Source organism: Poecile atricapillus, chromosome 12 (genome assembly GCF_030490865.1).
Source record: "Poecile atricapillus isolate bPoeAtr1 chromosome 12, bPoeAtr1.hap1, whole genome shotgun sequence".
Taxonomy (NCBI): Eukaryota; Metazoa; Chordata; class Aves; order Passeriformes; family Paridae; genus Poecile; species Poecile atricapillus.
In genome coordinates this window covers 16,005,888-16,020,559 of record NC_081260.1, presented here as the reverse complement: position 1 = coordinate 16,020,559, position 14,672 = coordinate 16,005,888, and the positions used below count along the sequence as shown (strand labels likewise).

Here is a 14,672-nt window from a genome sequence, read left to right as displayed (position 1 = left end):
ATCCCACTGCTGATAACTGAAGCTCATCACCCTCATCAGTGCAGGATGAACAGGCTTCAAGAGTTTCACTGCAGCCAGGCTGTCACCCCAACATACGTGAAGAGCCATGTAAGCCACAGAATATAAATGTTCAATTCAACAATGACTTGTAGGCCTTAATATTCCAAAGGAAAAAACCCATCCGTATCTGTCTTTCCAAGCTGGCAAACATTAAGGACAACTGTAAGAACATCTCAAAGTTTCAGCTAGCTGTGCCAGGAAAAATTTAAGACTTCCCAGTATGGTGACCTTGTCCCAGGTGTCCTTGTGCTTTCCACCTCAGCTGGGAATAAACAAATTTCTGATGTAACAGGAGGAGGGAGGACATCTGACTCTGCCTTTTGGGATCTGAGGCCCCGTCCCACCTTCACCCAACCTCTGCCTTCACCACTGAATCACAAAGGAGAAGCACAGAGTAATTTGGGTTAGAAGAGCTCCCAGGAGGTGTCTGTTCCCACATCACCCACAGCAGGACCAGCTTTAATGTTGGATCAGGTTGTCCAGCACCTTGTCCAGTCAGAAATTTGGAATGTCCTCTCAGCTCATCTAAGGACATTTAAAAACTCACTGCAACACCAAAAATAGAACTTTGCTTGCCTCTGCTCTGTGTTGGGACAGTGATGTGGTGAATAAAATTAATTACTGCTGATTTTCCGTGTTGTTGGGGTTGTTGGGATTGGAAGGTGAATATATATACATACACACACACACACACACACACAGAGATATATATATATATGTACACACACCCACCTGGGTGTAGTCTTACAAGTTTTGGTGTGGGTGCAGTTTTATGTACCAGAAACACTGATCCCACTAAGACTTCCAGTGTTTATCAACAAAACATCACAAGGGAGATGAATCTTAAGCCCATTAATAAAAGAAAAAATTATAATTAACATAGATGAGACAGACACAATTTTCCTTTGCAGAACCCAGACGTGTCATGGCAGGAAGTGTCAGCAAAATGAGCCACAGAATGTAATGTATTTACTGAAATGAATGGAAAGCTAATTCCTGAGAACACCATGAGCCAGCTCATCATCAGGCTCTTCCACCAGGCTCCAGGAGTCTATTCCTGTGTGAGATGAATTATTGAAGCACCAGGATGAAGAACACCCCACAAAAAGAGGACACATAACTCACCTGTTCATCTCTTCAAGGCAGTCGGTTGCGAAGTAGAAGCTCTTTATTTTGGGGTGACATGCTTTGAAGGCGCTATAAAAAGAGCACAAAGAATAAAAAAACACCTTTTCTTTCAAACTATTTGTCTACAAATACAAAAGGTTGTCCTGCTGTATGATTCTTCAACATGTTACAGGTTTCACAGGCATTTGTCATCTTCGGTTTGAATTTTGCTGCCAAAACTTATAGATGGATTCCCCCTGATCTGAGTTCATCTACATTTGTGAGCCTCATACTTTACAAAAATTTCAAAAGCCCTTGATTGACTTAAAAATAGAAATCCTTTGGCTGGTCATTGATGTTCTACATCTAAAAAATTCTTGGGTGAATTTGATGGCATTACTGAATATATTCAAGTACATCTTAGTTGTATTCCAAAGATCAACTAAAGGAATAAATGCTTCATCCCCCCCACCTCTTCTCCTGTATTTAGATGACTGGTTTGTATTCTACAAAAAGAAAATGCAGAAGGCTGCCGTGTTGAGCTCTAGAAATCACTGGAATAATAGATAATAATCAGATGGCATGGGTGATTATAATCCACATAAAATGCTTTTTATTAATGCTTTTATGTGGTCTAATCCCTGAGCTCTCCCTCAGCTGAGCAGCTGAAAACTGCTAAGAACAATAATCACAGTTTTTATAATTTTTTTTGTGTGGGTATAATGAAAAGGAGTTCTGCTATCAAGGAAACCAGAAGGTTCCAGCACTAAAGACTATTAATTTGATTAGCTGGCAAACGTTAAAAAAATGCCACACTATCATTGATAACATTTATATTAAAATAATGACATTTACATGGTGATTTGCAGACGTAAGAATTAGATTAGGAATCTTTACACGTGGAATTATGAAGAACCTGTGATGCAATGTTTCCACTATTAATATCTTAAATGCAAATGAGTGTTTTATTAATTACTATGACTTATGGCAGTTTTCAAAGACAAGATGAAAGCTGAAGAAGCTTCACCCAGGCACAGTGATTTTTTTATATATACATATATAATTAATACAAATGCATCCAGCAACAGCTTTCCTAACAAAAGTCCTACAGCAGAGTTGTATTTCTGTGCAGTTCCTTTTTTCATGAGGTTAGGGATATAAAGGGTAAGGTTACCTTTGCACACAGGGTTATCATTAAGTATTAAATTCCATAAAAGGAGACTGTAGAGGTATTTAATGTTGTTCTGGCATCTGGACAGTGATAATTTCCACTGCAGAGCCTCACTGCCCTGACTACTGGAACTTTGCAAATAAAAGCAGGGAGTGACTGTGAAATCCCACACAGGAATTCGTGGTGCCCACTAGATGGCACAGGCTTGTTAATTATCTCTCCTTTGATCATTACATAAATGCAGTTTTAAGTAAGCTCTGATCAAATTTATGCTTCATTTTAACGGAGTGGTATGATATGATTTTAGTGTCAAGAATTCTTAACATCCTTTTTCTCCTGCTTTTAATGTGGAACTTTTTAATTCCCATGTGCCAGGTGAGTACCAGCAACTCCAACTGGTTCTATGGAAACAGCTGTGGGTAAGAAAGGTGGAACAGTTTTGTGTCTTTAGAACATGGCACAACTTTAATTACACAGAGATTAGCAAATACTGGACTTCCAACAGAAATTCCTTACAGTACTGCATTTTTGATGCTCAAAATAGAAAATCATGACTGAACAAATGCTCCTGCACAGTTCTACTGTTGGTCTGAACTCTCTGCCCAACCACCTCCCAGTGGGATTGCCTTGGATTGGAGAGGATAAGGGTGGTGGATCTAAAGATCCTAATCCTCTTGGCTAATCCTGAGAGCATATCACATGATGGAGTTTCTGCTTGTAAATAGGATTATTTTCCTAGACAGGAAATTTAAATACATACAGGCATTCAAATGCCAGTATTGGGGTTTCATGTCAGTGTTAATGGGTGGAAGTTAGTGTGATAAACAGACTTTAATTTGGCTCCACTCTGCTCCTGTAATGTAATAAAATCTATGATTAGTGGATCATTTTCTAGTGGAAGGTGTCCCTGCCCTCAGTTGGGGGTGGAATGGGGTGATCTTTCAGGTCCCTTCCAACCCAAACAAGGCTGTGATCCTGTGATTATTACAATATTTTACATTCTCACGGGAGCCCTGCCTCAGTTAAGGCACAGAGAGGTGAAATCAGGAGCGTGCAACAGGTCAGGCACTGTCTGCAGGGCTCCTGGCACGGCTGTTAGAACTTGTGAATGTGTCATAAAATGCAGAGAGAGCAAGAATTTTGTCAGGATAAATCAGCTGAATGCTGCAGGTCTGGCTGCTTTTGCAAAGGAGTTCCCACAAGCCAGGTCCCTGCAGACAGCTCTCATTGGTTCCTATATGAATGTTCCTTAGGATCTTGCTGTCTGATATTGTGATAATTTCCTGAGATACTGAACATTAAAGCTGCAATAATGCATTGCACTCTTACGTATCTGCAGACTGCAGAAAAGAGATCTTTATTGCTATGAAATGGAGATCCCAATTCTGTGCAAACTTGTGATTTAAGTGTATTGCAGTTCTGTGTCAGGGCTGCAAAACACAACAATAAATCCATCTTCATCTCCCAGCAGTGTCACTAATATTATTATTAGGGAAATGTTTTAGATGCATTCCTAGCATTAGGAACTGGAGTCTCCAGGGCAACAATTGGAGATGTATAAATATGAGTAATTCAGAAGAATGATATCTATATATTTATATTTGGCTTGGTTTGGAGGGCCCCAGACTGGCTGCAATAATCAAGATGTGGCCTAGTGAGTGCCAGTTTAAAGAATAATCCCTCCACCCATTTGTTGTACCCCAGTTAACACAGCCCAGGAAGATTTGTCCCTCTGGATCCCACTGGTGGCTCAAGGGGACTTTGCTGTCTGCCAAGACTGACAAGTTCTTTTCAGAAGTAATAAAATTATGAAGCTGTAGTAACATTTAAGCTGTGCCTTCATGTCTGCCTGCACTACAAGGACATTTGTATAGAGCCCTGTCTGCACACTTTCAATCTGAAGTGCCAAAACTGTGGCATATCTTCGATAAATTTAAGACTTGCATTAACCAGGCAATGAAAATTTTCACTAGGTGGAAATTGTTGAAGGTTCAGGCAAGGCACCAGTTGATAAAGATTAATTATACATGTGGCTCAATTAATCTTTATCTTTGGGAATCAACATCATCATGGGGCATTATAATTATCAGTATCTTTGAAAATAACATGATATTCTTGTCATGCCACAGCACACAAACTCAAATAACTATAATTTCTCATACTCTGTGATCACTTTTAATCAGGAGCATGCAGGTGTTGCCTAAAAGCAGTGGAGAGTTTTTCAGTGGCAATGCAAAAAGCCTCCTTTCACAGGGACAAGGTCATTGCACGTCCAGCCATAGCCTGGAGAGCTGAACCAGCCTGGGATAATGCCATGGTTCCTGTAATAATCTGGGTACCTTCATTAAATGCATTACTGAGGCAAATCATCAAACCATCCCAAATGATGCATTCAATTATCCATATTCTTGTGAAAGCTTTCTCAAGGCTATTCCATCACTGTGAGCCATGGACATCAGGAACAGCCAGGCTGGGGAGCTGAGCTCCCCATGCCACAGAACAGTGGGAGAGAGAAATCCATTCATTATCCCAGTAAGCCTTCAAATCCTTTAGTTTCAAAAGGGTTTGAACATTTCACACCAATAGCTCTGAGAATAACAGAGATCTGAGGAGAAATCCAAACTGAGTTCCAAAATGTTCTTAGTTCTGCACTGGGGAGGGCTGAAGGAAAACTGATGCTGTGATTTTGGCTTTTTAGAGGAATTGGGCAATGGAATGATGCTCCCTCCTGGCCTTGTGGGACACCCAGGAGAGGACAGGTGAGAGTTTTCCAGGTGTGCTCACAGGGACTGTGGGTTGGAGCTGGCTGCACACAGCCAGGGCCCCCGTTCCCACATGATATACTGAATTTCACTGCTCTCACTTCCAGGTAAAACAAAAGTTTAAGGTGCAGTTCCTATGACGGGGGAAATACAGAAATGGTAGTTCATGCAGGATGAATTCAAATGGAAATTCAGCTCAGGGAAAAAGGGAATATACTATGAACATCTTCATTATACTTTTACCTCTGGACCTGCCTCTTTTTGAAAGGATTCAAAGCCTGGAGGTTCTCAGCTTTCAGTCTGTGCAAAGTTTTAGTTAATCGGACTTTTCCCTGTGCATATACCCTACAGAAATCCTTCTCTAAGCTGAGTTCTGAGGGATTGTGTTCTCATGCTTTGAGGAAAGCTCTGGAAGCTATTTCTAGCTGTGCACAATGACCTTCTGTTTGATCTTGGTTAATTCACCCAAATCTGTTAAGTGCTTTATATTCTAACAAAAGGGTATTATTTTTCCTGTGTTTTTGTTCAATATCATTATTAATATCTACTCATTGCTCTGAGGTATTTATAGTGCTCAGTTCATGTTTAATTTCTATTGTGATACCCTCAGCTGAAAGGAGAAATAGAAGTGTAAATTGCACTGTCTTGTACTTCTCTGACACGGTAATAATATCCCCAGACAAGAACAGGCAACTGAAGAGCTTTGATTTGCTGATGAGGAGTCTCTATTGTAATTCATATCTTCAATATTTCTATGGCATTGTGCTCATAGTTGTAGCACTTGTTTTCTCACACCAAAACTGCATTCAGTCATTGGAAAAGCACAGGAAAAATCCAGGATGCTTAGTTAAAAGCAGGAAAGTAGGAAAAATGGAAATAATTCAGGAGATACCAGCAAAGTGCTACTCTCAAAGCATTGGGATTGTTCTGTTAAACCTGTTGATTGCAATCCCAACACTGTTTGGAAGCAGTTTCCAATGACTGTGTGTTATTAAATATTCCTTAATTGTGGAAAGCTGATAATATGCTTTTAAGTGGAGCGGAATGTAGAAGTAGCAATAATACAGAGTTCATTTTGCATATGGAATCTAAATATTTTAGCAGCTGAGAGCAACACAATATTGGGTATGAAAAGCTTCCTCCATAAAGGAGAAAATTAAGATTATATTCACCATTCCCTATTATGATTGTTGTTATGCTATTTCCTATGGGAAAATACAGCCCTACTGAACCTGAGAAAGTTTTATCTCTTTACTAAAGTATTCATTGCTTTTTGATTTACTTATTTAACTGAAGCTGTAACTGGACTGTCTGGCAAGCTGGCTAAAGAGTTATTTAATTCATTTTAATCCAATAAATGGAACTTACATTACATTGCATCTTTTATAATAAAGAGAAATACTAAAGCTTAAGTGGATCTATGATGTTATATTTACAGATTTCAAGGTTTTTTCTCAGTAATTTCCTTCTCTGGACTTTGCAATGTTCAGTACTATGTATAGCAAACTTCCAAGAGCAATCTTTTATAAATATAATTGACTTATTACTTACTGTTTTCGTCTGCATTCAATTGCTCTGTCTATCCTGAACTCGGGTAAACTAATAAATCCTTCTGCTTTTTCATCCTATTGAATGAGGAAAAAAAAATGTTGAAAAAGAACACAGAATTAAAGAGGAGAGAAATGAGCAGCAGCTGTTTGGGTTTTATACAAAGAACAACTACCCAGTCAAAGGAAATACTGAATGTATTTTGCATGTACTTTTTTTATTTTGAAATTGATTCAATTCATCACACAATGTAAATTACCTCTGTGAGGTAACTAAACTGATAATTTCTGAAAGGAGGCACAGCCATCCCAATCCCTTCTTGATGAAGATCACAGAAAACCTTTCAGCACTGAAACAGAGGAGAGCTCTCAGATTCTTCACCACAAACCAATCAATCAATCAATCAATCAATCAAATACCATTAAAAATCATAAATAAGTACATTTTACAGCTGTTTGGTGGAGGTCTCTCTCTAAAGTCACAGCTGTCACAGCACGTGCTCTGCTGACAGCCCCTGAGGAGCTTCCTTGGCGAGGTCACCTCTGATTAAATGGGGAGGTAATAACCAGGAAATGTATCCTGTCACTTTTTGCTTCTTTTGAAGCAATTCAGGAGGAAAAGCAGGGAGGAATATCAACACCAGGCAGGTTTTTGAAAGTTATTAGCAAGGACATGGTGAATTATGGCTTGGTTTGAGCCACAGCCTGAGAGTCAGGGGGACACAGCCAGTGCCTCCCACCTGACACGGGAAATGTCAAATACCACAAAACCTCTTGATCACCCACAAAAACTGGGGGGAATTACACAGCTAAACTCATCCTCTGGAAGAAAATGGGAGAGCTGGAGTAAAAGATCAGTGACCAAAGTAGGCTGCAGAGTTCAGCTCAAGCGCTGGGGCTGCTGCACACAAATGGAAGAGCAGCACTGAACCATTTTGGGCTTCTCCACTCTGTTATTTTCCCTACATTTATGCAGATTGCACCAGCACAGGCCCATTGGTTTTCAGGAAAATTTCACCAAGAACAGCATTTTACACATGAGAAACTGCAAACTCCAGACTAATTCAGCAAAAAGCTAGAGGAACATCGATATAAATATAACTTCTAGATAAAGAGATTTACAAATTCAGATTTTCACATCTGCTTCACAGAATGCTTAACTAACACAAATGGTTAGACTTTACACATCCCCCCCAGCTGAAACTGGGGAGAGCTGAGTGTGAACACTGTTAGTCCAAATAAATCTGTGGAAAAGGATTAACTACAGACATTCATTTCTTAAAGACTGCCATGAACATCTGCTATTTTATTAAGCTTGAAGATGGACTTGGAGACTTCAAAAAAGAATTTCAATTGAAATATATCCATCCAGAGTTTCCCAGACAATGGGACAACTGGCAAATAAAGTGACAACTGGCAAATGAGGTTCATCCGAGCACGCAGTAAAAATAGACTTTAAAAGAATTATAAATCCCAAGGTTTCATTTTTACTTTGTCCAATCGTGGCGTGTACTTACGTTCTGGTTCGTGTACCAGTACAAGGAGGAATCCTTCAGGATGAACCAGTACTTTTTCCATTTCTGGGTGAAATAACCTTTGGCATCCTTTTTCTTCCAGAGCCAGCCTTCGCAGTCGCCGTGGCCCAGGTCCTTGCAGGAAATGCGCCTCCTGCTCACGCTGGAGAGGGAACTCCCTGGGAACACCATGGGGTGACAGGGGGAGAACTGTTCCATTTTTAATTCAAAACCCTCCAAGCCAAATCCTCCCCAGCCTCAGAATGAGCAATTTCCAAATTCAACAGTGCCCTGCAATTCTGGTTTCCCCATGAACACAAAATTAGAAGGGCCTGGTTTGTGCAATGCTTTATTTAATCTCTAGAGGGTTCATTCCTCTAAGGGCTGCTTTTTCTTTTTTCTGATTAAGATGGACAACATAATTCCAAAGTAAAAATATATTTATTTATATATAAAAATATATTTATTTAGCCTCAGTCAGGAACTCAGAGTAGGACACAATCTGTGCACAGATGCAAACATTACTTTTTTCTATCTATCTTCCCTTTAGCAGCAGAAGCCCTGTCAAATGATGGGAATTTTTAAACCCAACTTTTATAACCAATAAAAAAGTAAGATTGCTCACTTCCATAACAGTGCATATGCTTACATGATTTTTATCCTGAAGTGAACACCAATATTTTAAATTTACAGCATCCTGTTAAAGGCACAGCACCAAGAATAAGGTTGCTTTTCTTCTTCTTGGTGTTATTTCAATGAATCCTTATTGAAAGGCTTAGATTGTCTTGTAAGTACTAATAAAACCAGGTTTCTAATAAATATGGTATCATTTATTTTCCTGAAAAAAACACTCTGTAGGAAATTTCCTTCACATATCACACTTTTTTTTTTTTTCTGTGAAAAATTAAGTTTATGATGCTACAAGAATTACATTTGTCCTACAGCTGTGAAACAGGGAAGAAATTTTGAGAATATAAAACACCATCCTTTGCTCTGCAGTGTTCCATAAGCAAGTTCTCATCAATTTGCTCATAGATACTCCTTGCCTTCTTCCTAAGGAAGAGGAAATTTTACCACCCACCCAAGCAATATTATACCTCTAAAACTTTTATTTTGGTATTTTAATTTAGTGTTTTTCTTTGTTGCTTACTATCAAATTTAGAAATATTTGAGCCAAGTTGAACTTTTGATAAAGATCACTTATTATCCAAGAAGGAGCCTCATTTTCTAGTTTCAAAATGTAAACTGAAGGAAGTTACCTTTTGACCATTTTCTGCTTTTTACCCTGAGGGAAGCGTAATGGAATGACTGTAAGGAAAAAAATAAATAAATCATGAAACACCAGTGCAAGTGACAGCAGTAACATGTAAGAGCTCTCATTCACCCCTCTCCAGGGTTATCACAGCATCAGCGATCACAGGATCTCCCTTCTGTCATTTTTCCCCTTACTGTTTTCCTCAACATCATAAAGAAAGCAATACTCTGCTAAATCTGCAATTAAAATAGCTTTAAAAAGATTAATTACAATTGCAACGAAAGCATCAAGGAATCCTTGGCATGAACAGCTGTGCAGTAGTTTGAAAACTAAAGTTATAAACTCCCATGAATGAGCTGATAAAATGACTGGTATTGGAAGTTTGTTGCATCTATGAAATAATTATAAAAATAAGCATTCAAAAGGAAATATTCCCCACAAACATTATGTGCAAAATCCTGCGCTCAATGCCATGTCAAAGTCACACTCTTCCCACCACAGAAGGAAGTTTTTTGGGTTGTGGTTGACAGAATAAGTCTCAGGAGAAACAAAAAAATTTTTTTTTTCTCTTTTGTGGCAGCATTGGAAAATTGCTACAGATTCTGAAAAAAAACCCAAGAAAACAAAAACCCTAAAAACCTCTCTTTATTTAAACCTAAAAACAAGGACAGTATTCAAAAACTGGTAAGGATTTGCCTCCAATGTACAAATGCTTAAGAACCCTTGAAAAGAATCAGATGAAAAGGAGAGTCCAGCTCCAGAGAGAAAAAGGTTTGTTTTAAATGAAAGCAGCAGAGGGAGGAGTGGGTTTGGATGTGCTGTTTGTAACCCTGGCGCGATTTAGCGCTTCACAAGTGGGAGGTTTTGTGGGGCCTGCAGGGATGAATCTCCTGACTCCCCAGGCTGGAGGAGCTCCCTGTGCTCTCCTGAGCTCAGTGAGTTCTCCTGGGCAGCCCCAGGACAGGAACCAGGGTTTGGTTCCCCAAACCCCAAAACCCCAAAACCCCAAAACCCCGCTTGCTCTGGCAGGGAGAGTGCGGTGAGCGAGAGCAGCCACCAGCTCAGCGCATCTCTGCAGACATGTCTCTTCATTCAAGAGAAGATTAATGCTCCTGTGCTGGAGGAAATGTGGCAAAATACAGAAAATGAAACAGCCAAACCCTGAGAGAAACCATCAAATGTGCACAGCAGCTCGGGGGGTTTTGTTGATGTGCTGCAAATCGCAGCAGCAATATTGATCTGCCCTGTTGTGTCAACTGGAGTTCTGTGGTGGCTGGGGCTCTCCTCTTTCCACAGAAATGCACCAGGGCAAAGCAGGTGTGTTCCTGGAAAACACCTCACCAAATCTTCCCACAATTTAGGCTAGAGAAATGGAGTGATGGAATAAAACCCTATAATGAAATGTGGTTAAATTTAAAGAACTGCAAGACAAATGAAATGCCTGGAGGAGATACCAGAAACTGGTATGCATTGTTTGCTATCAAAGTTTTTAAAATAATGAAAAACACAATAAAATGTTGTGAAATGAAAAGTACAACAGATCAAGGGAGAGCTGAAAATATCTTGCTGAAATAAAAAAAATATCTTTCTTTTAAAAAGCTTAGTTAATTATTCTTCCTGTTTTGTTTATGCCCACATAGAATGTATTCTAAACAAGGAAACCAGAGAAAGCTAAAGGTTTGCCATACCTTGGGAATCAGCAGTTAATTAGCACTGCTAACGTAAAAATTCAAGCCCCACATTCTGAGAGATAAAAGAAGCACTATATGTAATTAACTTGGTGGCAAACACTGCAAGGAAACGGAACTCACAACTCCAGATGACTCAGAGTTGCTATGGGAGACAGACAGATGATGGAGAACTCGCTGGGGCTGTCAGCGTTTCAATTCTTATCTCAAAACCACAACACAAGGCCAGAGTCAGAGAGTGCACATCCCACCATCCCCACCCAAAACCAGCCCAATGGAAATGAAAAAAGCTGCTAGAATTGAAGGGTGAAGGTAAATTAAGGAGATCTCAGTGTAACCAGGGGGTAGGAGAAGTGCAGTCACAGAAACACTGAATGATTGAGCGGTTGTACCTCCACTGGTTTTAACCTCAGGAGTTTTTAGGGGAAACTATTTAGAACTGAGTCAGCACAGGCATAGAAAGGTTTGGGTTGGGAGGGACCTTAAAGCTCATCCCATTCCACCCTCTGCCATGGGCAGGGCCACCTTCTGTAGAGCAGGTTGGTCCAAGTTCTGTCCAGCCTAATCAGTGTAAAATGTGCTAAGTCAAATTGAAGAACTGACATTCTACAAATGAAAGTTCTGTTGTTTGTCCTTTGTATGAAATAATTGCAAAATGTTAAATAATAAAGATTTTTTTTCACACTTATTTTCCATTGAAAATGGAGCATCTCGAAGTTGGTACCACAAAAATATTTGAAAATCTTAATTCCCCATTTCCCTATCAATAGTATTGGTGCTAATTTAATATTCTAAGAGTTTTAAAACTTTTCTTTACCTTCAGGGTAAGCCTCCCTCCAGAAGTTCCTTCCAGCCCAAGGTGGTGTGTGATTCTCCTCCCCAAACCATCACATACTTCAGAACACACCCCAAGCTTCCTAAACTTAACTGAATTCTTAAGTTCCTAAATTTAACTAAAAGTATTGCAGACACATTTACCAGCTGTGGTTGCAGCAGCCAATTTCCTCAACATGGAAATTATTCCTAGATTTTTGTTTTCAACTCTTTCGTAACATAGGCAAATGTCAAGGTTTGGAATATCTTAAGTATCTTTTAAAAATATGGCAGAGTTGAACAGCTGAGGAGGTTTTTTCTTATTTAAAGCACATTTATAAATCATTACCTTCCTCATGGATGTGTTTCCTGGATGGTCAATGGCAGAACTTGCATATCTAGGACAGACAGAAGAAAGATGTCAAATAACCCCAGGAAAAAATCCAGACTGATTACACAGCGCTTACAGTCACTCTGTGAATTTCTAAATATAACCACAGCATCCTGCAGCACAAAGTTCTGTAAGATTTTGCCACAGGATGCCACAGATACCAAGAACTGACACTTTAAAATGCAAACATACTATATCTGATATATGTGAGTTCTGTAAAGAATGGAGAACAAAGCAGGGCAGCAGCACCAGAGGCTTTTCCTCATCAGTGCAAACAGCATTGGCCATGATGGAAATAGGACACAGAATCAGGGTCAGATTCATCTGATCTGGCACAGAAATTCTTAAACACACAATTCCCCTTCATGCTCTCAAAGGCAAAGAAAAGGAGAACCCTTAAAACTGTAGATTATTTCATATTTGTCATGTGAATAGAAACAGAGTGCAGAAATGGGAAAGTGACTGATGGGAAAAATTAAAAAGGAATAAAAGGATTGTGGACATTTTTAGTATATTGCCAAATTCTGTTGGTCATAATAACAACAATTGTTTTAAGTTAGCGAGGCAGGAAGTGGCATTTTCTCATTTGAAGATTTCCATTGTAAGGAGAAATCAAATTTACCAGCAGAAACAACTTCTGCATTGGGGGTTAGAAACATCTACGGTCCTGAGGCAAAGGAAATTTCCAGCCTGCAGGGAAGGGAAGGAATACTTAACATTGAAATGAAATTTTCAAAGGTTAATAGGCAAGACTTGGATGTTCTGAGCTGTCTGTAGGTGACATGGATTGAAGGAAACAGTGGAAACCAAACAAGTTCAGTGTCAGACATTTGGGGAGGGAATGGAGAGATGCCCAAAATGCTGCTGATTGTGCCATTAATGCCCCATTTCTGTCCCTGACAATGCCATCAATGCTGTTCCATCCTTCTGGGCACTTCCCCCTGATTTTGGAGCTGTTCCTTTTAATCCTACATGGAAAGCATCACTTTTGATGCTTCCACTCTCTCTCTCAGCATTATACAATATACAACCTCAGTTGTGCATCTGTGGTGGTACTGAAAATGTCCTTTGTGAAGTTTTATTTGCCTCTGTGCAAGCACAATAATGGGTCTCCTTGCAGCAATCACAGACCCTCAGCAGCAAAAATGCTGTCAAGTGAGGAAAGCAGTCTGCAGTTCATGATAGGAGCAGCTTTTGAAACCTTGGCCAGGAAGTCAGGTCAGGATCAGGTGTTCTAGCACGCAAAAAGTGTCATTTCTTCACTTGGGAACAGTTTCCAGCAGTCTGCAGGAGGTTTGTTTGTTAAAAGAATTTATGTTTATCACATACTTCTCCCCAAATATAATTATTCCTGAAGTATTCAGATGTGCAGACCACAGAAGGAGGAAATCCTGATCTCTTCTCCTCTCTAAACTAGAAATTTTTCTGTATGAAGGTGGCAGAACCAATTTAGACACAGAAAACCCCACAGTACATTGTGAGTTCTGGTTGAAATGCTCTGGATCATATTTGGTTGAGTTATTCCTCAGCTTTATTTTTAGGAAATCCGTTGTTACAGAAAAACGGGGATAAACGGAAAAGAAGGGGGGAGATGTGCAGTGATACAAATTATAAGCACCTGGACTAATATTTCTCAAATCAATTAAAACAGTTGATCTACTAAATACATTTTCATGCATAATTGTGCTTTTGAAACAAACTTCAGGATCTAGAAATAGACTGTTCCAATTAAAACAAACAGAAAACAAGAAACAAATCCATCAATTATTTCAGTATGTCTGCAGAAACATTCCTTGCATAAATAATATCACATAGAAAAAGCTAAATATTAAGCAAATAACTGCATAAATAGCATTTATTTATTAATGTAACTGATAAAATTTATTAATTAAACTACATTTATAGTCTCATTCTAAAATACTTATTCTACCCTACAATTTCCTCAAATGGATTTCTGGATATTCCTATTTGGAAGAAACCTGGGGGACTTAAGCAATGTCTTCTGAGACTTTGGACGTGCTCTGCATACCTGTGGGGCATATATTGGGATTTCTGTGGATAAAAAGGTCTCCCTTTTATCCATTTTTCACAACTTGGACTAATACACAGATGTAGCATTTTGGATTTATCTACCTGGTCACAGGAATGCATTTTTAATCACCTCATCTGGATCCATGACTTACATTTAGGTTACTAGAACTTCCATCTCTTATATAATATATTCCTGTTACAACAAATAAATTCTCACTGCAGATTAATTATTGAGTATTTTGTAGTGAGTTTTGAAATCCCTGGCTCAGGTCTCTGCTCTGGGCTGTTGATGCTTCGAGCAGCTCAGGTGCATCTGTAAATCTCTGCAGTACA

At 39.2% G+C, this 14,672-nt stretch overlaps 1 protein-coding gene across 1 annotated transcript in view; it reads right to left on the bottom strand.

Moving 5' to 3' along the window:
• Nucleotides 1–14,672, bottom strand: part of LOC131583671 (connector enhancer of kinase suppressor of ras 2-like) — a 166,439-nt gene that overhangs the window by 12,741 nt on the left and 139,026 nt on the right. Inside the window, exons 16-20 of the mRNA XM_058848054.1 lie at nucleotides 12,267–12,315; nucleotides 9,421–9,469; nucleotides 8,165–8,340; nucleotides 6,652–6,725; nucleotides 1,186–1,257 (exon numbers count right to left, since the gene is read on the bottom strand). Of these exons, the coding sequence (XP_058704037.1) occupies nucleotides 1,186–1,257; nucleotides 6,652–6,725; nucleotides 8,165–8,340; nucleotides 9,421–9,469; nucleotides 12,267–12,315 (420 nt within the window). The remainder of the gene's footprint in view (nucleotides 1–1,185; nucleotides 1,258–6,651; nucleotides 6,726–8,164; nucleotides 8,341–9,420; nucleotides 9,470–12,266; nucleotides 12,316–14,672) is intronic.